Below are 22423 nucleotides of genomic sequence, written 5' to 3'. Positions count from 1 at the left end.
TGACATCAATAACTGAATCCTACTGTGATCTGATTGGCTCATTGCCAAAACAAAACACCTGATTGGCTCTCTAAACACTCATGCTCATTGGCTACAATCAGATGAAGGAAAGCTACCTGATATCAACCTAAGCAAGTTGTGCTTCCTTTTTCTGGTTATTTGGCTATAACTTTTCATAGAATGCAGATAATTGAACAAACTTTGTTGCATTACATTGTTGATTAAATTATCTTTCCATTGATATATAGTTTTATGGTACTTCTCCAAAAGAAATGGTGTTATTAGCCATCAAACTCAAAAATACACTTTTCCCAAAAAGTTTCCACAATTTTGGCCACTATTGTACTTACAATATCTGAGATGAGGGTGGTAGTGAAAGATAACATAGTTATAGGATTGCCAATCCTGACTACAGCATGACTTCTGTGCATTGGACAATGAACTACTGGTGGCATGGAAGTAGCTGCAACATTTTGATAGTGCAGAAAGCTCCCCTCCCTTGTCTGTGTAGTTTTGCAGGATGGATGGGGATCGAGAGCTGCGAGGTGTGGTTAAAGGCTTTCTAATGCATGATGAGAAAAAAAGCCAAATGCTGAGAAGCACATTTTGTGTGTGTCACAACATTTCATTTCTCACAAAGGGAACCAAGAGAGGCAGTTGCAGCAGCTGCGTGACCCTGCATGCATTCTTTCCCATTTCTCTCCTTCAGCATCCCCATGCTTATAGCAGAGATTGAATAGATTAGAGTTTCCTCACTTAAAATCTTGAACGCTGGAATGTGGAATTGCCAGAAAGTGTGCAGATGTTGCATGTTAGTATTGCTACTAAGGTGGAAAGCTTTGCGCTGCATATTCAGATTTATTACTTTGACTTTCTGTCTCACAATATTTCTGAATCTAGTTTAAAGTATGTCAAAGATTGGCTTCCTGAACTATTTTCAAATTTATCCATAGAATAGAATAGAACAGAACAGAATAGAATAGAATAGAATAGAATAGAATAGATTTTTTAATGGCCAAGTGTGAATGGACACACAAGGAATTTGTCTCGGTGCATATGCTCTCAGTGTACATAAAAGAAAAGATACGCTCATCAAGAATCATAAGGTATGATAGTCATAGGGTACAAATAAGCAATCAGGAAACAATATCAATAAAAATCGTAAGGATACAAGCAACAAAGTTACAGTCATACAGTCATAAGTGGAAAGAGATTGGTGATGGGAACGATGAGAAGATTAATAGTAGTGCAGATTTAGTAAATAGTTTGACAGTGTTGAGGGAATTATTTGTTTAGCAGTGATGGTGTTCGGGGAAAAAACTGTTCTTGTCTCTAGTTGTTCTGGTGTGCAGTGCTCTATAGCATCGTTTTGAGGGTAGGAGTTGAAACAGTTTATGTCCAGGATGCGAGGGGTCTGTAAATATTTTCACAGTCCTCTTTTTGATTTGTGCAGTATACAGGTCCTCAATGGAAGGCAGGTTGGTAGCAATTGTTTCTTCTGCAATTCTAATTATCCTCTGAAGTCTGTGTCTGTCTTGTTGGGTTGCAGAACCAAGCCAGACAGAATAGAATAGAATAGAATAGAATTTTTATTGGCCAAGTGTGATTGGACACACAAGGAATTTGTCTTGGTGCATATGCTCTCAGTGTACTTAGAAGAAAAGATACGTTCATCAAGGTACAACATTTACAACACAATTGATGGTCAATATATCAATATAAATCATAAGGATTGCCAGCAACAAGTTATAGTCATACAGTCATAAGTGGAAAGAGATTGGTGATGGGAACTATGAGAAGATTAATAGTAGTGCAGATTCAGTAAATAGTTTGACAGTGTTAATGGAATTATTTGTTTAGCAGAGTGATGGCCTTCGGGAAAAAACTGTTCTTGTGTCTAGTTGTCTGGTGTGCAGTGCTCTATAGCGTCGTTTTGAGGGTAGGAGTTGAAACAGTTTATGTCCAGGATGCGAGGGGTCTGTAAATATTTTCACGGCCCTCTTCTTGATTTGTGCAGTATACAGGTCCTCAATGGAAGGCAGGTTGGTAGCCATTATTTTTTCTGCAGTTCTAATTATCCTCTGAAGTCTGTGTTTTTCTTGTTGGGTTGCACAACCGAACCAAACAGTTATAGAGGTGCAAATGACAGACTCAATAATTCCTCTGTAGAACTGAATCAGCAGCTCCTTGGGCAGTTTGAGCTTTCTGAGTTGGCGCAGAAAGAACATTCTTTGTTGTGCTTTTTTGATGATATTTTTGATGTTAGCTGTCCATTTTAGATCTTGCGATATGGTAGAACCTAGAAATTTGAAGGTCTCTACTGTTGATACTGTGTTGTCTAGTACTTTTAAGAGGTGGAAGTTGTTAAATGTGGGGGTCAAAGTGAGGAGGCAGGACCTGGCATAGCGCAGTAAAATAGTTTATTTCTGCAGTTTAAAAAGCAAGCAGCAGATGCACCGGCAGCTCCTTAGTCCCACAGAACTGTCCAGCGCTTCAGCCACTCACGTCACTCCATTCTCCCTCCTTGGAGCCTGGACCAATGAGGGGGAAGTCATACGTAACAACTTCTCCCTCATTAATATTCAACACCTAGATTCCACGAAGTTGGGCTAGGCCAGAGATCTGCAACCTTAAACACTCAAAGAGCCAGTTGGGCCATTTCCCACAGAAAAAAAAAAACCCAGTGGGCGTGGCCAACTCGATGTCACTCACTCCCACCCAGTCACATAACCCCTTAGCCCACCTTCCCAGCTACAAAACCCTTCTCTCGCTCTGTATTTCTCTCCGCCCTCTGTCTTTCTCTGTCCCTGTCCCTATCTTTCCCTCTCTCCCCTTCTCTGTGTATCACTCTGTCTATGTCTCACTGTGTATGTCTGCCTGTCTCCCCCACTCTCTCTGTGTATCACTCTGTGTGTATCTCTATCTCCCCCCCCCCCCCTTTTTATTTTTTCTTTCTGGAAATCCGGGCTGGCTGAGGAACGATTGCCAGCTGCAGGAGAGGCTTCCCTTCGGGTGACCCTCCTCTTCTCCCTCCTCCTCTCGCTGTGGTGGAGCCGGAAGGGTGCGCACACATGGGGAGACCCTCCTCAGCAGCAAAGGAATGCACGGACGCTTGCTTGAGGGTCTTGACAGGAAACTGCTTCTCTCCTGCACTAAGGCTCTGGTCATCGCCTTGCCGTGCCCCCCCCCCCCCCAGCTCTTCTGCCGAGCAGATGGCGCGAGCTCCAGCCGGAAGCCACTTTGCTCCTGCACTAAGGCTCCCGCAATCCTTTAAGATCCAGGCTGGCTGTGGAATGATTGCCAGCCACGGCAGAGGATTCCCTCTTTGGCTCAGCCAAAGCGCAGCAAAGGTGCGCATGGGGCGGGTGGTTGCTCATTTAAGGACGGTCTCCCCACGCGTGCGCACCCTCCAGCCCCGCCACAGCCGGCCAAGGGATCACAAGAGGAGAAGGAGGGGGAAGAGGAGGAGGAGAAGGATCACCTGAAGGGAAGCCTCTGCCGCGTCCCCACGATTATTCCTCAGCCAGCCCGGATTTCAAAAAAGAAGAAATAAAAGGAATAGCCAAGAGCTCCACGGAGAGCTTGCTGGCTTGGCCTTGCCGTGGCATTCTGGAGAGAGAGAAGAGGCACAGAGACAGAGAGTGTGAGAGAGATACACACATACAGAGAGCAAGACATAGAAAGAAAGGGGGAGACCGGCTGATGGGCGAGGGCACAATGGCTTTCTCCAAGCCTGACCCCTGGGGTGGGCGTGCGAGGTTCAGTGGGGCCAGGCCCCTTTTCCTGCTGCCCTGAGCTTCTTAAAGCCATGGCTGGGCGCTGTGGGCCCATCCCCTCCTCCTGGATCCCATTCCCACCCCACCAGCCCTTGTGTTAGCGAGCCTGGCGCACCAACAAGTAGCAAGAGTGAGGCACCGGAGAATCAGCCCTGGACGTTTCTCCATCCCCCCCCCCGCCGCCATTACCCTTACCTTCCCAGGCCAGGCGAGGGGCAGGGCCAGCCAGTGATGGGACAGGGAGCCAAAGCAGAGGGCCCAAACATGTGGCTCCAGAGCCGCGGATTGCCGATACCCAGGCTAGGCCTCAGGAGAAATGGGTCGCCTGCTTGAATGGGAAGCGTGCTTCACATTGAAGTAACAACCGAAAGGGTGTCTTGAAAAGAAAAATCTGCAATGCAGGAGAGTCTATTTCAGACCTCTCCAGTCCCTTGAGTGGCAAAGAGAAGTCTGCAAAATGCTCTAGAAGGAGACAGACAGGAAGGAGAAACTCCCAAGAAGTTCTTGCATTATTTGATCTCACTTGAGGGAAAAAGACCCTGATCCAATGAGCTTTCTGTTGATAAAGTCCTTGGAACTTTCTAGGAGAAAAGCTTCTTGATAGCTCAAGAAGGTGGATGGATGAATAGATAGATGGATATCTTAAGACAGTTTCCCATTCTCTTCCAGGAACATTGTGGATTGCGCCCTTCCCTCAATCTTTTCTTCTCTTCTGAATCCATCCTGTGCCTGAATCCAAGCCAACATGCCTGGTGGGTACAAAGGAGAATGCAGGGATGATGTTGACCCCATGCCCTTCTTGGCTTCCAGCTAGAAGGAGAAGATCGAAGCCATCAGCAAACCATACAACATCAAGAAGTCCTGTTGGGTGAAGGATGAGAAAGACAGCTTCTTGTCTGGAGAGATCCAGTTGGAAACTGATACTCCAGCCACGGTGAAGACCGTGACCAGTCAGATGAATTGATAGAAAGGGGAAAGTCCACTTGGACTTCGTAGGTCTCTTAAGTTAGGACCTGACAGGGTTGCTCAAATCAAGGGGCAGGGAAGATGAGATAGACCCTATTTTGAACGTTGCATGGAGTGTCTAATGGCTGAAGTTTCCACTTATTAATCACCTGTCTTCCATTGAGTTTTTATTATTATTTATATTTATATAAATATATATTTATATACCTTATTATTATTATTAGTTTTAGTTTTAGTTTATTATTATTAGTTTTAATTTTAATGGGGTTTTATGGTTTTAAGGTATTTTAACTAGGGGCCAAATTGAATAAGTTTTTTAATATTAGTTTTTATTTGTATTGTATCTATTTATTGTTGGCTTTTATCTGGCTGTGAACCGCCCTGAGTCCTTCGGGAGAAGGGCGGTATAGAAATTAAATTATTATTATTAATATTAATATTAAATTAATATTAATATTATATACACACACATACATAGTATATAAATATATATTAATAATAATAATAACAACAACAACAACAACAACAACCAACCTGCCTTCTGTTGATGTATACTGCATGAGTCAAAAAGAGGGCTGTGAAAATATCTACAGACCCCTCACATCCTAGACATAAATTGTTTCAACTTTCTTGAATGCCATCACTCTGCTTAACAACTAATTCCCACAAATATTACTATTATTCTTCTCTTCCTTACTTGTATCTATCTCTTCCCACTTATGACTATAACCATGTTGCTTGTATCTTTCAATTATATTGTTTTTGTTTCCTAGTACAATTTGATAGCTTATCAGTAACCTTGACTATCACTAAGTGTTGTATCTTTTTATTCTCGATGAATGTATTTATTCTCCTTATGTACACTGAGAGCATATATACCTAAGACAAATTCCTTGTGCATCCAGTCACACTTGGCCAATAAAGAATTCTATTCTATTCAGTAGAATACGGATAATAGTTAGAAGGATCTTGGAGATATCTAATCTAACCTCTCACCCAGTGCACGAATCCACGATTACAGCATCCTTGACAGATGGCCATCCAAGTGGATCTGTTGATCTGCAGAGAGCTCACCATCTATCAAGGTAGACTGTTAAACAACCTTTGGTGTTTGGGATTTCTTCCTGGTGTCCCACCAGAATCAACTCCCTTGTCATTGAAACCCACTATTTCTTATCTTCAGGAGAGAGAAAGGAACTGGTGCTTTACATGAATTTCCACACTGGTGGATTTATTTCATTTAAGGGGTGACTGACCCCCAGATTACCCTGGGAGGTTCACTGCTATCTTTTAATCCCCCCAATAGACGCTCACCGTCAAGAAGGACGATGTCCAGCAGATGAACACAAGTTCTACCAGATCAGTGATATGGCCAACATGACTTTCTTGAATGAAGCCAGCATCCTGGATAACCTCCGGCAGGGTTACATTATGATGAGGATCTACGTAAGTGGGAAGATGGGTAGAAGCATTTGAATTGCTTGGGGAATCCCTGGGAGACGGTTAGAACCATCTTCCATTCCTGGAAGAGGCAGATATTTCAGAGATATTCTTGTTTCTTTTTTTTTTTATTTTGAGTGGTGTGGTGGCCTAGAGGTGGAGCTCTAGCCTCACAATCAGGAGGCTGTGAGCTTGAGCCTATGTAGCAGCAGTTATTTTTCTCTCTGGGGACAATGAGAATATATCTCTGAACAAAATTCCGCATTGGCAACAGGAAGGGCATCCGGCCATTAAAGCACTCGGCTAGCTCCATTCAGTTGCCCAGATTCCAACCCGTAAGGGATTATGGGGTAGTTAAAAAGAAGGTGACTCACTTATCTTTCCCAAAGACCTGGGATAGGCAGATGTGGTAATTTGATAATGTTAAAGCTATCAGTGTAGGATGTAAGCTGTTCTTTTACAATTGACTGATGATGATCAACACAGACAATGTTCACTCTATAGTATCATAATACTGTAAATTAAAGTAATATGGGAATTGCCCCAAAGGTGCTTTTTCTAAAAGGCAACTGGACTCTCTTTCTTTTGTTTCTCTGAAAATGTTTTGCTTCTCATCTTAAAAGTGTCTTCAGTTCTAACTCACTATTAGTCAGAACTGAAGAAGCTCCTTGGATGACAAGCAAAATGTTTTCAAAGAAAAAAAAGACAGTCCAGCAGCCTTTTAGAAAAAGCACCTTTGGGACAACCATGACCTGGATGATGGAGAATCTCCACAGACATTTTGAGCAGGGGGCAGGACTAGAAGACCTCCAAGGTCCCTTCCAGCTTGATTCTGACTCTGATTCTGAGATGGAGGCGGTTCCCTATTACACGATCCACAAATGGAAACCCTGTTTCTCCTTTGTAATGAAGAATAAGATGGCATCTCCTTGGTCGCTATTGGGTTCTGCGTGGAAGTAGAGGATGTTCAATTGGCAGATGAAACCAGTTTCAGCACTGGTAAATGGACAGCGTCCAATGTTACCAAAACTCTGCAGCAGAGTTGGGCAACTAAAGGTAGTCCTTGACTTACAACAGTTCATTTAGCGACCATTCAAAGTTACAACGGCACTGAAAAATGTGACTAGTGACCATTTTTCACACTTACGACCGTTGCAGCATCCCCGTGATCACGTGATCACAATTCAGATGCTCGGCAATGGGATCATACTTATGACGGTCGCGGTGTCCCAAGGTCATGTGATCCCCTTTTGCAACCTTCTGACAAGCCAAAGTCATTGGGGAAGTCAGATTCACGTAAACAATGAGATGACTAACTTGTCCCCTGCAGTGATTCACTTAACATCGGTAATAATAATAATAATAATAATAATAATAATAATAATAATAATAATAATAATAATAATATTTTAATTTTTTAAATTAAAAATGGCAAGGAAGGTGGTCAAACAGGGTAAAACTCACTTAACAAATGTCTCACTTAACAACAGAAATTTTGGACTTAATTGGGGTCATAAGGCGAGGACTCCTTGTATGGCCCCTTTACAACCCTGTGGACTTCAGCTCCCAGAATTCTTGAGCAAGAAGTTGAAGTCCACAGATTGTGAAGGGGCCATAGTTGCCCACCCTTGTTCTGCAGTATCTGTTTACATGGGAAATTATTCCTTACAAGGAGATGGTGCAGAAAATAAAAATCAAATTACAGGTAGTTCTCGAACTACAACCACACGATTGCATTTTGGGCACCTGGCAACTGGTCCATATAGCTGGACAAAATGTAAAATTTTGATTGAGAACATTCACGCATTATCCCCTCTTCATTTCCAAAGTAACTTTTAACTCTTTTGGGACTGAAAGAAAATTTCTATTATGAAGAAAACAAATTTTGTTTTTATTTGAATTGGAAAAATGAAACTCACCCTCCTGGTCTGAATTGAGCAACGCATAACTTAAATCGAATTGCAGTTTGGTCAAAGATGCAAAAATACTAAGAGATAAAACAAATTCATTGGGAAATTAAATTCAGTAATGATTAATACTACTTATTAATACTTATGGATGAGACGGAGTTGGATCTTCCTGCTCTTAAACCAGACCATGTTAAAATGTGATTGGAAAGTTTTGAAGTGGGCAAGAGATGATGGGTAGATGATTTCATCTTTATTGCGGTTCTGGTCTGTTTTTCCTTTTTCCTCTCTTTCTTTTAAAGCATAGCAATCAAAGTATGAAGTGGGCAAGAGATGATGGATGGATGATTCCTCTTTTTTGTTGCTGTTCTGAGTTGCTTTTCCCTCTCTCTCCCTCTCTGTTCTTTCTCTCTCTCTTTTTTTAAGGCAGATGACATGATTAGAAGTTAGATAGGAAAGAAAGAAAAAGCTTCTTAATAAAGGGTGCCATGATTAAAAGCTAGAATAAGTGATAGAAATAGAGGGAATATTAATGTATACATTTTTATTTAATAAAATGAAAGTAATAATGAGAAATAGGTGGAATAATTGAATAATGATAGACTGTAATCAAATATAGATGTGTATTGTTATTAGAAATACATAACTTGATTGAATGTAATAATAATGTTTAATCTGATCAGTTTCATTTGTATTGGAATATATGGCACCCAGGTGCTACACTGTTCACACCAATGGGGAAATTCAAAAATTTCCCCTACTGGTTCTGTGGGCATGGCTTGGTGGTGGGGTCATGTGACTGGGTGGGCGTGGCCAACTTTTTTTTCTTTTTTTAGAATTTTTTAACTTTAAAAAGTTTTAGAAAAGTTCCGATGATCAGCTGTTATAATCAGCTGTACCCGCGATTGTCATAACCTATTTTTTTTACTTTTTTAAAGCATTTTTTTACTATCAGTTCAGGAGACTAGGTAGTCAAAAATGCTTTAAAAAAGTAAAAGAAAAGGTTCCCATGATTGCGTGGCACAGCTAATTGTCACAACTGATTGTCTGAACCTTTTTTTTTCTTTTTTAAAACTTTTTTTTACTAACAGTTCAGGCAAACCAGCTGGAACAGGTAGCATTTCACACATTGATTGGACATTTTTATAAAAAATAAAAAAATAAAAAACTTTTAAAAAAATAAAAATAAAATGTGATTGGAAGCTGATCTTGGCTGCCTTGTTCTCCTTCTAGACATATTCTGGCCTCTTCTGTGTCATCAACCCTTACAAGTGGCTACCCATCTATGGGGCACCTGTGACCCAGATGCACAAGGGCAGGTAGCATACAGAGGAGCCTCCTCACCTCTTCTCCATCTCTGACAATGCCTACCATGACATGCTTATGGGTGAGTGCAGAAAAGGTCCTTTAACAGTTGCAGGAATTGGATATGTCTAGCTTAATGAAAAGAAGGACTAGGAGAGACATGAAAGCAGTCTTCCAATATTTGAGGGGCTGCCAAAAAGAAGAGGTGGGGGGGTCAACCTGTTCTCCAAAGCACCAGAAGGCAGGACAAGAAGCAACAAACGGAAACTCATCAATAGAGAAGCAACCTAAAACTAAAGAGAAATTTCCTGACAGTTAGAACAATTAATCAGTGGAAGGACTTTCCCTTCAGAAGCTGTGGGTGCTCCAACACTGGAGATTTTTAGGAGGAGATTGGACAACTATTTGTCTGACATGGCAAAAGGTCTACTTGCTTCTAGGTTTGACTAGAAGACCTCCAAGGTCCCTTCCAACTTTGTTATTCTATTTTTCTGTAAAGGTCCTCTCTTTTCCCCTTGTGTCAGGGTTCTGATGAATAGCCTAATTAAATCATGAGCCTGGAGCCAAGCTTCAAAACACATCCAGTTATTTATTAAGAGCTTCATGTCAGCACGTTCCAAGTGAAACCAACTCTTACCCCACATAATTTATGGCCCAGACTTGACCCTGTTTCCCCCCTCCCTCCAGGGTGTGTCATCAGTCACATTCGCTAATGGAGCAATTTTGCGGGTTGTAGAGACCAGTCCCCTCTGGCCACTGTGGGTAACCCTGGGAGACAGCCTTGAGAGAGATATGTCTGGAATGTGCTTTTATTTTTTGGATGACATTTTGCTTTGCTGTTTTCCTATCCCCCTTGCCTATGGCAACTTGAGAGCAGGCCAAGGATGCTTTGTGAATTGATACTTTATTCCGTTTAAACAAAGCATACCAGGGCTGGGCTAGAAGACCTCCAAGGTCCCTTCCAACTACTGTATTTTTTGGCGTATAAGACGCACCGTAGTATAAGACACACCTTAGTTTTGGGGGAGGAAAACAAGAAAAAAAGAATTCTACCTCTGCCTACCAGCATTTAAGGTGGCGCTGCTTTACGCTGCCCTTCTCCTCCTCCTCCTGCAAGCGAGTGGTGCCTCAGAGACTCGGCTGGGAAAGAGGGTGTCGATTACTGAGAAGTTCTTTTCTGGAAAACTTATTGGGGTGCTCCTGCAATCCACAGGGACTACTTACTTTCCTCAAAGAAACCCGTCGCGTGCTGTGCGGGGAGGGTCGGGGCACAGCCTGAGGAACGAGTCTCTTCGGGATGGTCTGGGGGTGGGGGAATGTGCCCGGTGGCTTCGGCGAACAAAGCGGGCCCCACAGTTTGCAGCTAGTTCCCCTCTGGCTGCCCAGCGGCCAGCTCAGGGCAGACAATGGCCCCAGTGACTTCACTCCCCAGCAATGTGAGGAGCTGCCACCACCACCTAAGCCGTCTCCACACCTGGGAGCCCCTAAAGCGAAATGTCCTTCCTTTCCAGCACTGCTGCCCATTGGCCCAATGCAATTTGCAGAACCATGTTTCAGGCGGCAGCTGGTTTCCCTCCAATGTGCTTTGGTGAACCAGGGAGGAAAGCATTTTCAGGTGGCAGCGCCAGCTGCACTTTTTGGATTCAGGGAGGAAAGTGCTTTGCATAGCATAGTAGGAAATGGGGGTGGGGGATTGATTGGTCGTTTGAAGGGGAGGGGGAAGCTGCACCCGGATAAAATCTCCACCATCAAGCGGGTCTCGGAGGACGTGGCTAACTACTTCTACAAGGGAAATGGGGGAGGACCCAGGCTGACAGGTTCTTGGATGATGCCGACTTTGGCTCTTTCCTCAGTGAAAGCCCTCTGCAAGGACTGCATGGTGGAGAGGTGCCCGTTGCTGTGGCTGAAGAGCCAGTTTAGCGAGTACTACAAAGCCGTCTGCAACCTCCTCAAAACAACTTGATGCTGGAGATCTTATCCAGGGCAGCCTGGGGGGGCAGGGGGCCAAAGCATCAAAACCCCCAGCTCCTCCACTTCTCCTCCTCCAACAGTGACCACGGTGCGTGCAGTTAAGAGCGTGCATCTTCCCCCTCAAATGACTGATCAACCCCTTGCCCCCATTCCCTGCTATGCTATGCAAAGCGCTTTCCTCCCCAAATCCAAAAGCATGCCGTGTGGCTGGTGCTGCCACCTGAAAATGCTTTCCTCCCTTGTTCCCCGAAGCGCTTTCCTTTGCATAGCATTGCAGGCAGGAATGAAATGCTCCCGGTTTGGACCGGCTCGCCTGATTTGGTAGCGATGGCGGTGGGTGGTTCGGAGAACTGGTGGCAAAAATCCCTGGCCCCACCCTCTGCTTCTGCTGAGCCTCACCATCATCAGAGGTTTTTGGGTTTTTTTACTTTTAAAAGCAGTTTTTCTTCAGCTGAAAACATGCCTTTAAAAGTAAAAGAAAACCTTTGAAGATCCCGCAGTTCAGCTGAGATCATCAGAATCCTTTAAACCCTTTTTTTTAACAACCTCATCGTCCGAAGAGGTTGTAAAAAAAAGGTTTTAAAAGGCTCCTCTGGCGATCCCAGCTGAGTTCCTCATCACCAGAACCTTAAAAACATGTTTTCTACAAGCTCTTCAGCCAAAGAGCTTTGTAGAAAACCTCCTTTTAAGAGGTTCTGGACTGCGATGAAGCACTTACCTTATTACTGCTCCTTTCCGGCTGGGAAAACCACGCTTTACATCAGTTGCATCAGCTAGAAACTGAATCTGGCTGCCTGAAATCCATCTCCTCAGTCAGCAACTTAATCTGCCTGCTTTGTGTTTTAGAATCTTTATCATATCTGGATTGTATTTGCAAGTAAGAAAACCAATTCATTGTTATGCCTTCTGCCTCTAATTCTAGCTTAGTTTTTAACTCACCCTTTTCATTCAACAATTCATTGTACCTAACAATTTGTTCCTTTCTAAATGTTATAGGATATGAGAATGCCTCAATAGATGATACCCAAATTGGATTTTTTAAAAAATAACCTTTCTTTATCTTCTCCCAATTTGATAACGCCTCTCTAACTAAATGTCTTCTAAAATATCCCTGTGTTTTAGCTTGTCCATACCATAAAAAAGCATGCCATCACAACAACAAATCATGTCCTTCCAAGGTCAATATTCTATTATTTCTTAGAGTTATCCATTCTTTAATCCACATCAAGTTTGCTGCTTGATAATACAATTCCCAGTTAGGTAGCCCAAAGCCTCCTCTCATTCTCGCATCTTATAACAATTTTAGATTTATCCTTGCTTTTTTCCCTTGCCAAATATATTTCAACATCATTTTATTCAGTTCCACAAAATATCTTCTCCCCAGTTTAATTGGAATGGTCTGGAACAAATACAAAATTCTAGGTAGTATATTCATCTTAATTGTTGATATTCTTCCAAGCAGTGACAATTGTAAATGTTCCCATTTTGCCAAATCTGTCACAATCTGCTGTTTGAGTTTACTATAATTATTCTCTTTCAACGTGCTACACCTTGCAGTCAAATATATCCCCAAATATTTAACTTTGTTTGTGACCTGCATCTCTGAGCGTTCTACCTGTTCAATTTTTTGCTTCATTAACATATTTTTTGTCAAAATCTTCATTTTATCCTTATTAATTTTCAAACCTGCCACTTTCCCAAATTCACCTATTTTATTTATCAAGCAAGTTATAGATTCTAATGGATCCTCAATAATAAAAACCAAACCATCAACAAAAGCTTGGAGTTTATATTCTTCCTTTTGGATTTTCATACCTTTTATCTCTCTTTCCTCTCTAACATTTCTATTTAATACTTCCAGTGTCAACACAGACAGCAGTGGTGACAGTGGGCAACCTTGTCTTGTGTCTTTTTCAATTTGGATTGCTTCAGTCAATTCACCATTTATCATAACCTTAGCTGATTGTTTATGGTATATGGTTTCTATTGTTTTTATAAACATTTCATCAAAATCCATTTGTTTCAGTTGTAGAAGAATAAAACGCCAATTAACATTATCAAAAGCTTTTTGTGCATCCAGAAAGATCAATGCCATCTGTTTTTCGGAATGGGCCTCATAATATTCTAAAGTGTCCAGTATTATTCTCATATTGTTTTTAATATGTCTTTTGGGCAGAAATCCATTTTGATCAGAAGGTATAAACTCATTCAAGTATCGTTTAAGTCATTCTGCCAATATTAAAGCAAAGATTTTATAATCTGAATTTAACAGAGATATTGGTCTATAGTTTTTAACTTGTTTTAAGTCAGTATCCTCTTTTGCGATAAGCGTGATATAGGCCTTGGACAGTTTCAGGTATTTTCCCCTTCTGCATCACTTCATTCATAACCTCTAATAGCGGAAGGCCCAATTGCTCTTGAAAAGTCACATAATATTCGACTGCCAGTCCGGCTGGGCCTGGTGCAATTCCACTTTTCTGTTTTTTAAGCGCTTGCATTCTATAACAATATAATGAGTTTTGATAAGATTTTAACAGGTTCAGATGACAACTTGATTAGGAAGGTGTATGGATATTTACTAGAGGTTAAACTGGAGGAAGAACAAGTAAAAGAGACAATGATTGCTTGGGGAAGAACTTTGGTTATGGGATAGATTTAGAGGCATGGCAAAAATTATGGATGTATAACTATAAAATGACAATGTCTACAGCATATAAAGATAATTTGTATAAGATGTTTTACAGGTGGCATCTACCCCCTACAAGAATTTCTAGAATGTTCAAGGATAAATCCGAAAAATGTTGGAAGTGTCATCAGACACCTGGATCATATTACCACATGTGGTGGACATGCGTTGAAGCAAAAAGATATTGGACTAAAATACACACGTGGTTGGAGAAAATGATAAAAAAATATTGACTTTAAGCCAGAAGTTTTTTTGTTGGGAATTATACCTGAAATATATTATATTAGTAGACCAGAGGAATGCTGTTGATATAATTTAATTGGACTTCAGTAAAGCATTTGATAAAGTAGACCATAACCTACTACTAGATAAAGTAGAAAAATGTGGGTTAGACAGCACTACCACCAGATGGATTCATAACTGGCTGACCAACCACACTCAACATGTAGTCCTCAACGGAACTACATCCACATGGAGGGAAGTATGCAGTGGAGTACCCCAAGGCTCTGTTTTAGGCCCAGTACTCTTCAACATCTTCATCAATGACTTGGACGTGGGGATAGATGGGGAACTCATCAAATTTGCAGATGACACCAAGCTGGCAGGAATAGCCAAAACTCCAGAAGATAGGCTCAAGTTACAGAAAGATCTTGACAGACTTGAACATTGGGCGCTATCTAACAAAATGAAATTCAACAGTGAAAAAAGTAAGGTTCTACATTTAGGCAAAAAAAACCAAAATGTACCGGTACCATATATGTGGTACCTTGCTCAATAGTAGTACCTGTGAGAGGGATCTTGGAGTCCTAGTGGATAACCATTTAGATATGAGCCAGCAGTGTGCAGCAGCTGCTAGAAAAGCCAACACAGTTCTGGGCTGCATAAACAGAGGGATAGAATCAAGATCATGTGAAGTGTTAGTGCCACTTTATAATGCCTTGGTAAGGCCACACTTGGAATATTGCATCCAGTTTTGGTCGCCATGATGTAAAAAAGATGTTGAGACTCTAGAAAGAGTGCAGAGAAGAGCAACAAAAATGATTAGGGGACTGGAGGCTAAAACATATGAAGAACGGTTGCAGGAACTGGGTATGTCTAGTTTAATAAAAAGAAGGACTAGGGGAGACATGATAGCTGTGTTCCAATATCTCAGGGGTTGCCACAAAGAAGAGGGAGTCGGGCTGTTCTCCAATGCACCTGAGGGTAGAACAAGAAGCAATGGGTTGAAACTGATCAAAGAAAGAAGCAACTTAGAACTAAGGAGAAATTTCCTGACAGTTAGAACAATTAATAAGTGGAACGACTTGCCTGCAGAAGTTGTGAATGCTCCAACACTGGAAATTTTTAAGAAAATGTTGGATAACCATCTGACTGAGATGGTGTAGGGTTTCCTGCCTGGGCAGGGGGTTGGACTAGAAGGCCTCCAAGGTCCCTTCCAACTCTGTTGTTATATTATATTATATTATATTATATTATATTATATTATATTATATTATATTATATTATATTATATTATATTATATTATATACTAGAGATGTAAAATACTTGATTGAATATCATTGTGTTTGCTAAAAATTGGAAAAACGAGAAATTACCTTTGCAAGACGAAATTATTAGGAAGATGATGGAATGTGCAGAGATGAATAAATTGACATTCAAAATTGGAGAACAAGAAGATAAGCAATATTACAAAATATGGGATTTATTTTATTATTAGTTAGAAGGAAAGATGTTAGAAAAGACCTAGATTGAATAAGAGACTTAGATAATATAAAATATATATACGAAAGATATGTCTATTTTGAGATTGCACAAGAAGATATGTAAACACCCCACCAGCACATTGTAACTGGTTTGATGGGTTTTTTATGTTTGTTTGTTGTTAAAAAATAAAAAAAATAAAAAAAATTTTTGCCTGCTTTGCTGGCTGAGGAACTTGGAATTGAAATCCACAAACCTTAAAGTTACTAAGGTTGGAGACCCCTGATCTAAAAAATATAAATAAAATAAAATAATAAAATAAAATATTTGTGCAGCTTTCTGAGATTTGGTGTGTTTCTGTAGTGTTTCACTCTAACTGCACAAACACACAAAATCTCACAAAGCTGTATGTGGCATTTTGTGTGTGTGTGTGTGTGTGTGAGTCAGTTGTGTTGTTTTGTGTGTGTGTAAAGTGTGAAAGTTGGTTTTTGAGCTTTTTGTGGCTGTGTGAGGTTCCTGCTTGTTGCAGGGGCCATTTTGGGTGAAGTGCAGCTGCTTTTACATTGTGTGTGAGTCAGTTGTGTTGTGTTGTGTTGTGTGTGTGTCAAGTGTGAAGTTGGTTTTTGGAACCTCTTATTTTTTTGTGTACTTTGTTTATTATTTTTATTATTTATTGTTATTGGTCACACCCACTCAGTCATCTGACCACCAAGCCATGCCCACCAATTAATTAATTAGACCTTGATCATCTAACCGCTTGGTCTAAAACTTGGCAACTCCAAATCTCAACCAGCAAATGCTCAGTCTTACATATTGGAAAAAAGAACCCAAATACTAAGTACCTACTTGATGGACATTACCTTGCAGATGACCCCCCACCCTGTTAAAGACCTTGGAGTTTTCATATCAAATGATCTAAGTGCCAAAGCCCACTGCAACTACATAGCAAAAAAGGCTCTAAGAGTTGTAAACCTAATTTTGCGTAGCTTCTTTTCCAAAAACACTACACTACTAACCAGAGCATATAAAACATTTGCTAGGTTGGGGGCTGTTGGGGGCGAGTCATTGGCCCCAATGGAGTCATTGCCCCAATGCGAGTCATTGGCCCCAATGGAGAGGGTCCGCAACTTAGGCGTTCTCCTGGATGGACGGTTGTCCTTTGAAGAACATCTGACGACTGTCTCCAGGAGAGCTTTTTATCAGGTATGCCTGATCCGCCAGTTGCGCCCCTTTCTAGACCGGGATTCCTTATGCATGGTCACTCATGCCCTCGTCACTTCTTGCCTGGACTACTGCAACGCTCTATACATGAGGCTCCCCTTGAAGAGCACCCGGAGGCTCCAGCTGGTCCAGAATGCGGCTGTGCGGGTGATAGAGGGAGCTACTCATGGCTCCCATATAACACCCCTCCTGTGCAAGCTGCACTGGCTGCCTGTGGTCTTCCGGGTGCAATTCAAGGTGTTGGTTACCAACTTTAAAGCGCTCCATGGCTCAGGACCGGGTTATTTACAGGACCGCCTGCTGCCACCGTTTGCCTCCCATCGACCTGTGCGCTCCCATAGGGAGGGCCTCCTCAGGGTGCCGTCAGCCAAACAATGTCGGCTGGCGACCCCCAGGGGGAGACCCTTCTCTGTGGGGGCACCTACCCTCTGGAACGAGCTTCCTCCTGGACTTCGTCAACTTCCTGACTTCCGGACCTTTTGCCACGAGCTGAAGATGTACTTATTCTTCCGTGCAGGACTGGCATAAAACTATTAGTAATTTTTATTGGGTTTTTTTTAATGTGTATTTTAATTAATGGACCAAATTGAATAGGTTTTTTAAACGGGTTTTTAACTGTATATTGTATGTTTTATTGTGTTTTACCTGGCTGGAAACTGCCCTGAGTCTTTTGGGAGAAGGGCGGTATAGAAATTAAATTATTCTATTCTATTTTATTCTGCTAGACCAATTCTAGAATACAGCTCACCTGTCTGGAACCCTCACCAGATTTCTGACATCAATACAATTGAGTGTGTCCAGAAATATTTTACAAGAAGAGTTCTTCATTCCTCTGAAAACAACAAAATACCTTATCCCACCAGACTTGAAATCCTAGGCTTAGAAAACTTGGAACTCCGTCGCCTTTGACAAGACCTAAGTTTAACTCATAGAATCATCTATTGTAATGTCCTTCCTGTTAAAGACTACTTCAGCTTTAATTGCAATAATACAAGAGCAACCAATAGATTTAAACTTAATGTCAACCACTTTAATCGAGATTGCAGAAAATATGACTTCTGTAACAGAATCATCAGTGCTTGGAATACTTTACCTGACTCTGTGGTCTCTTCCCATAATCCCAAAAGCTTTAACCAAAACCTTTCTAATATTGACCTCACCCCATTCCTAAAAGGACCATAAGAGGCATGCATAAGAGCACAAACGTGCCTACCGTTCCTGTCCTATTGTTCTTCTTTTTCTCCTTCTTATATATATATATGCTTATTCCTCCTAATATTTACTCATATATATGTTTATACACTTTATAATCTTTTCTGTATGATACTTATATATATTGTTGTGACAAAATAAATAAATAAATACATAAATAAATAAATAAATTAAGCCACACCCACAGAACCGGTAGGGAACATTTTTAGATTTCACCCCTGATTGCAGGGAATGGGGAGTCATAGCTGTCAGTGGCAGGAGCAGCCGGCGAGGTGGTAGCAGGCTTCAATCCCTCCCCTGGAGACCTGGGGCCATGCCAGAAGTCTCCTCATTGGGGAGACAGAGAAGCCCTGGCTCGCCCAACCTTGCCACTGCCACCCCCTTCGCCCCTGCCAGTTCTCGCACTGCTGCTTTCCTGTCAGTGGCAGGAGCAGCGGTTCTCACATTGCCACTTCCCTAGCAGTGGCAGGAGCAGTCGGCAGGGCAGAGAGGGCAGCAGCAGGCTGTGGCGGCAGGCCATTCGTGCTGGCTAAGAGGCAGCGGCAGCTCCTCCTCCTGCCAGCCTCACATTCTGGACAGCATCCAGCCATATCTGGTCTCCTCCTGCAGCAGCCCATGTGGATTCCAGGCAGCGCAGCTTCGGGGCCTTTCCTCGCAGTGGTGGTGGGGGTGACAAGGCAAGCTGGCAGTGGTGGCAGTGTTCCTGGCTGGCAAGGGGTGGGTGTCCCAGGGCTGCATGCGGGTGATGATGGCATGGCTGGTGCGCGTCCATGCTAAGAGCACGCCTTCAGGGAGACGACTTCCGGTGTCCAGCGGCAACGGACGTCTGGAAGGCTTCTCCTGCCTCCAGCGCCCGAATCCGGCCGCCGCCGAGGCCCTCAGGGGCCAGGTGTTCCGAAAAGGACACCTGCCGCACGGACGGCTCGCCAGGGGTCTCCCAGCCGACATACAGGACTGTGGGGACCGATGCTGGCGCGTCCTAGGCTTGGCGGGGTTCGGAGGCCACAGGCCGCGGCCATTATTTTGGTCGTCGCCTGGGCCGTTGTGCCCGGTGACACCGGGGCATTGGATTTATAACTGCAGCAGCCTGGTGGTGAACAGGGAACGGAGAAGAATTGAGGAGGAGAAGGGAAGGGAATATCGGTAAACGTGAGTGGAGTGCTCCGGAGTGCGGGGGGGTTTTTTCTCCCCTGCGGTTGGAAGGAGCACGAGTTATTCTGGAGAGAGGAGAACTTAAAATAAGAAGATTACGGTTTTGTGGAGCTCTGGAGAGAAGAGGTGATGGAGAAATTTAGGAGGGAAGGTTTGAGGCCCCTCCTTCTGGGGAACAGTGGTGGCGTCCAGCTTCCGCCTTCACTATGAGAATTTTGATGACATCACTTCCCTTCGGCTTCCTGGTTGACTAACTGTACTCTGGACTCGTTGCTCCTGTGAGTGCCCCCTGGTGGATCCGGAGGAAATTACAAGGATACTGTGCCTGCCTGAGGATTTTGTATTTTTTTTTTCCTTAATGGCAAAAGGTCAGAGACCAACTACTGGAGAGATGGAGAGAATTTTGGAAAAGTTATCTAATATGGACAAGAAATTGGATGAAATAAGAGCAGAAATTGTGACTATCCAAAAGGATTTAAAGGATACTCAACAAGTTTCAGCAGAAAACAAGCAGAAAGTGGAAGGTTTGAGGGTGAGATGCGGGCAGTGCAGAAAAGAGAGGAGACGACAGGCAATGCTGTGCTTGGACTACAGATGGATAAAATGTCTTATTTCCTTAGGTTTCAAAATTTGGAAGAAGTGGACCAAGAAGACTTGAGAGATGTTGTGACTAAATTGTTGGGAGAATTTCTTGGGAGAGGTGTTGATTTCATGAATTGGGATGTGGATCGAGTTTATAGAGTTAATTCGCAATATGCACGCACGCATGCAGTTCCCAGAGAGGTTCATGTCAAATTTGTGAGAAGAGAGACGAGAGATGAAATTCTTAGAAAACATAGGAGTGGGGCACTGATTTACAGGGGCAGGGAGATAGCCATTCTGAGGCAGATTCCCAGACAGGTACGTGAAAAAAGAAAGAAATATTATTTTTTGTCAAGCAAATTGTACCAGAAGGGAGTGGGCTTCAGATGGCTGATGCCAGAGGGATTGATGATTTTCCGGGAGGGCATTACGAAAAAAATCAGTACAATTGCGGAGGCTACGGCCTATGTGGAGGAACACAAAGCCCTCCTGGAATCAGATGACCCAGGAATTGAAGAAGGGGAGGTTATAGATCATGGGGCGGAAGCGGCTGCCGCTGTTGCGGCCCTGGAGTTGGGTCAGGCTGAACCCAGAGTTCTGAGATCCAAAACTAGGAAGTGATAAAGATATTTGGGATTGTGTTGGTTTTCCTTATTCTCTTTAGTACGATATTCTGTTTATTCTTGACCCTTCTTTATTACGTATTTAAAATTTGTAAACTTAGCTACTTCGTGTTACCTGCTTGCCATATGGCTGTTGTATGTGTTAAAAAATTTGAGTAAAATTCTTATTTTAGATAAGAAAAATGAAAATTTACCATACCTGATATGTATTTGTATAAACCTTTTTTTTGACTAATAAAAACTTTTTGAATATAAAAAAGAGCACGCCTTCAGCTGGCCACTGCCACATACGTGAAGGCCAGCTGATCATTGTGGGGGCATGCACACCAGTAACCAGCAGACTAACTTCCCCCTTTTTTTCTTAAGATTCCTTAACTTACATATTTTTCCAGCCCTCTTGGGAGAAATATGGAGGGAATTCCTGCTTTAGAAAGTGCGGTATTGATGTGGGCACAAAATCAAAAAGTACTTTTTAAAGAAGGTTGGGCAACTTCATTGAATTTATATTTTTAAAATGCCACTGACATTTTAAAGTTCTTCTTCCTGGGCACTATCTAGTGCATGCTGGCTGGTAGAATTTTGGGAATTGAAGTCCACATGACTTAAGGTTGCAGACGTTCAGTGGTTGATTAATTGCCTTCAAACCAGCTTTCTTCAAATATTAAAGAGGCGGCATGTAGAATTCTGCAGATCACATTGATTGGGGCAGAGTAACTTTTCCACATGCATTTTTTTAATGCGCTGAACATTGCATATGTTCTGTTGACAAAAGCACAGCATAGACATAGATTCCTGACAGTTTCAGGAATAAGAATTTCTGTCTTTTAACATCAATTCTTGTCTCTCCAAAAATACTGAGAACTCTGATGCTGAGGCTCACAAGAATCTCCTATTCCTGTTCTTTGCTTTTTGAAAAGAAGCTATGTATTTAGAGTATGTTATTGTAAAGATTTATTGGTGAGGCTGCTAAAAGATTTCCTCATTATAAATATGTAGGGACTGTTTTGAAAAAAATAAATGAAAACTTTCTCTCCCTCCCTCTTTCTAAAGGGTGACTGAGAGGAAGTAGGAGATGAGAAAGTGTGATACTGAAGCAAGACCTCAATGCTTTATAATACAAGTGCTTTATGTTTATTTGTTAGGATTATAACAAGATGTATTAGAGATAGAAGTTGACGTGTCACATAAAAGCGGAAGTATATTGCTTGGCAGAGGTGTGGTGTTGCAAGCTTTCTGTAAAGCACAGGAATATTTCTACATGTTGTTCTTTGTAACCTGTTCCAGTAACTATATGTGATATGATAATGGTAGTCCATATATGGGCTTTTGTCTGTGACAATCAATTAGGATAACTTCTTCTTTTTGCTTATGGCAATGTCTGTAACCAAAAGTATAAAAGATTATGTAAGCCATGCTCAGACCTTTGTTTTCCACCCGAGTGGAAGTCTGTGTCCTATTTGTGCAAATAATAAATTAATTCTTGTTTCTCAAATCCCTCGTTGTATTGTCTCCTCGCTTTAAGACGTAAGTTTTCTATACAATACAACACATTAAAATTGAAGATCATTTCCTTTAGCAAAACGAGAGAGGGGCTGCACAGTGAGAACTTTGTAGGGAGGCTTACTATCTTTCCCCTCTGCTAAGCTACCCACTTCTCCTTGAATTGGCAGAAAACAATTCCAGCATAAAATTTGCTATTCCCATTGTGAATCCCAGTATTCCATCTAGTGCTTTGGTTTTGCCTTGCTCCAGGATAATGAAGTTTTGGTTTTGCATTTGGGAGCGTGTTAAAGAAAGTTTAAATTAAGCAAATGCTTAAATGCTGTCTTTGTGAACAACACCAACCAGTGAAAAACCATGTGCCAGTCAGGGTGAGTCTG

General features: G+C 42.1%; 1 protein-coding gene across 4 annotated transcripts; it reads left to right on the top strand.

Moving 5' to 3' along the window:
- The first annotated feature begins 2790 nt into the window (after positions 1–2790).
- On the top strand, positions 2791–18958 carry LOC131198947 (myosin-16-like). Of its 4 annotated transcripts, none has more exons than XR_009155204.1 (5): positions 2791–3350; positions 4446–4528; positions 6049–6188; positions 9323–9476; positions 17700–18958. XR_009155204.1 is itself a non-coding variant. In XM_058184288.1 (3 exons), exons 1-3 carry the CDS (start codon positions 5776–5778, stop codon positions 9410–9412), a joined length of 282 nt encoding a protein of 93 aa, XP_058040271.1. In that variant the 5' UTR covers positions 5175–5775; the 3' UTR covers positions 9413–11036. The 4 variants fall into 4 exon arrangements, 1 of the variants encoding a protein (XP_058040271.1); XR_009155203.1 differs by lacking the exon at positions 17700–18958 and adding an exon at positions 14110–16284; XR_009155205.1 differs by lacking the exons at positions 2791–3350; positions 17700–18958 and adding exons at positions 3377–3643; positions 14110–16284.
- The last annotated feature ends 3465 nt before the right edge of the window (positions 18959–22423 follow it).

Source organism: Ahaetulla prasina, chromosome 1 (assembly GCF_028640845.1).
Source record: "Ahaetulla prasina isolate Xishuangbanna chromosome 1, ASM2864084v1, whole genome shotgun sequence".
Taxonomy (NCBI): domain Eukaryota; kingdom Metazoa; phylum Chordata; class Lepidosauria; order Squamata; family Colubridae; genus Ahaetulla; species Ahaetulla prasina.
This window is presented reverse-complemented; position numbering and strand designations above follow the sequence as displayed.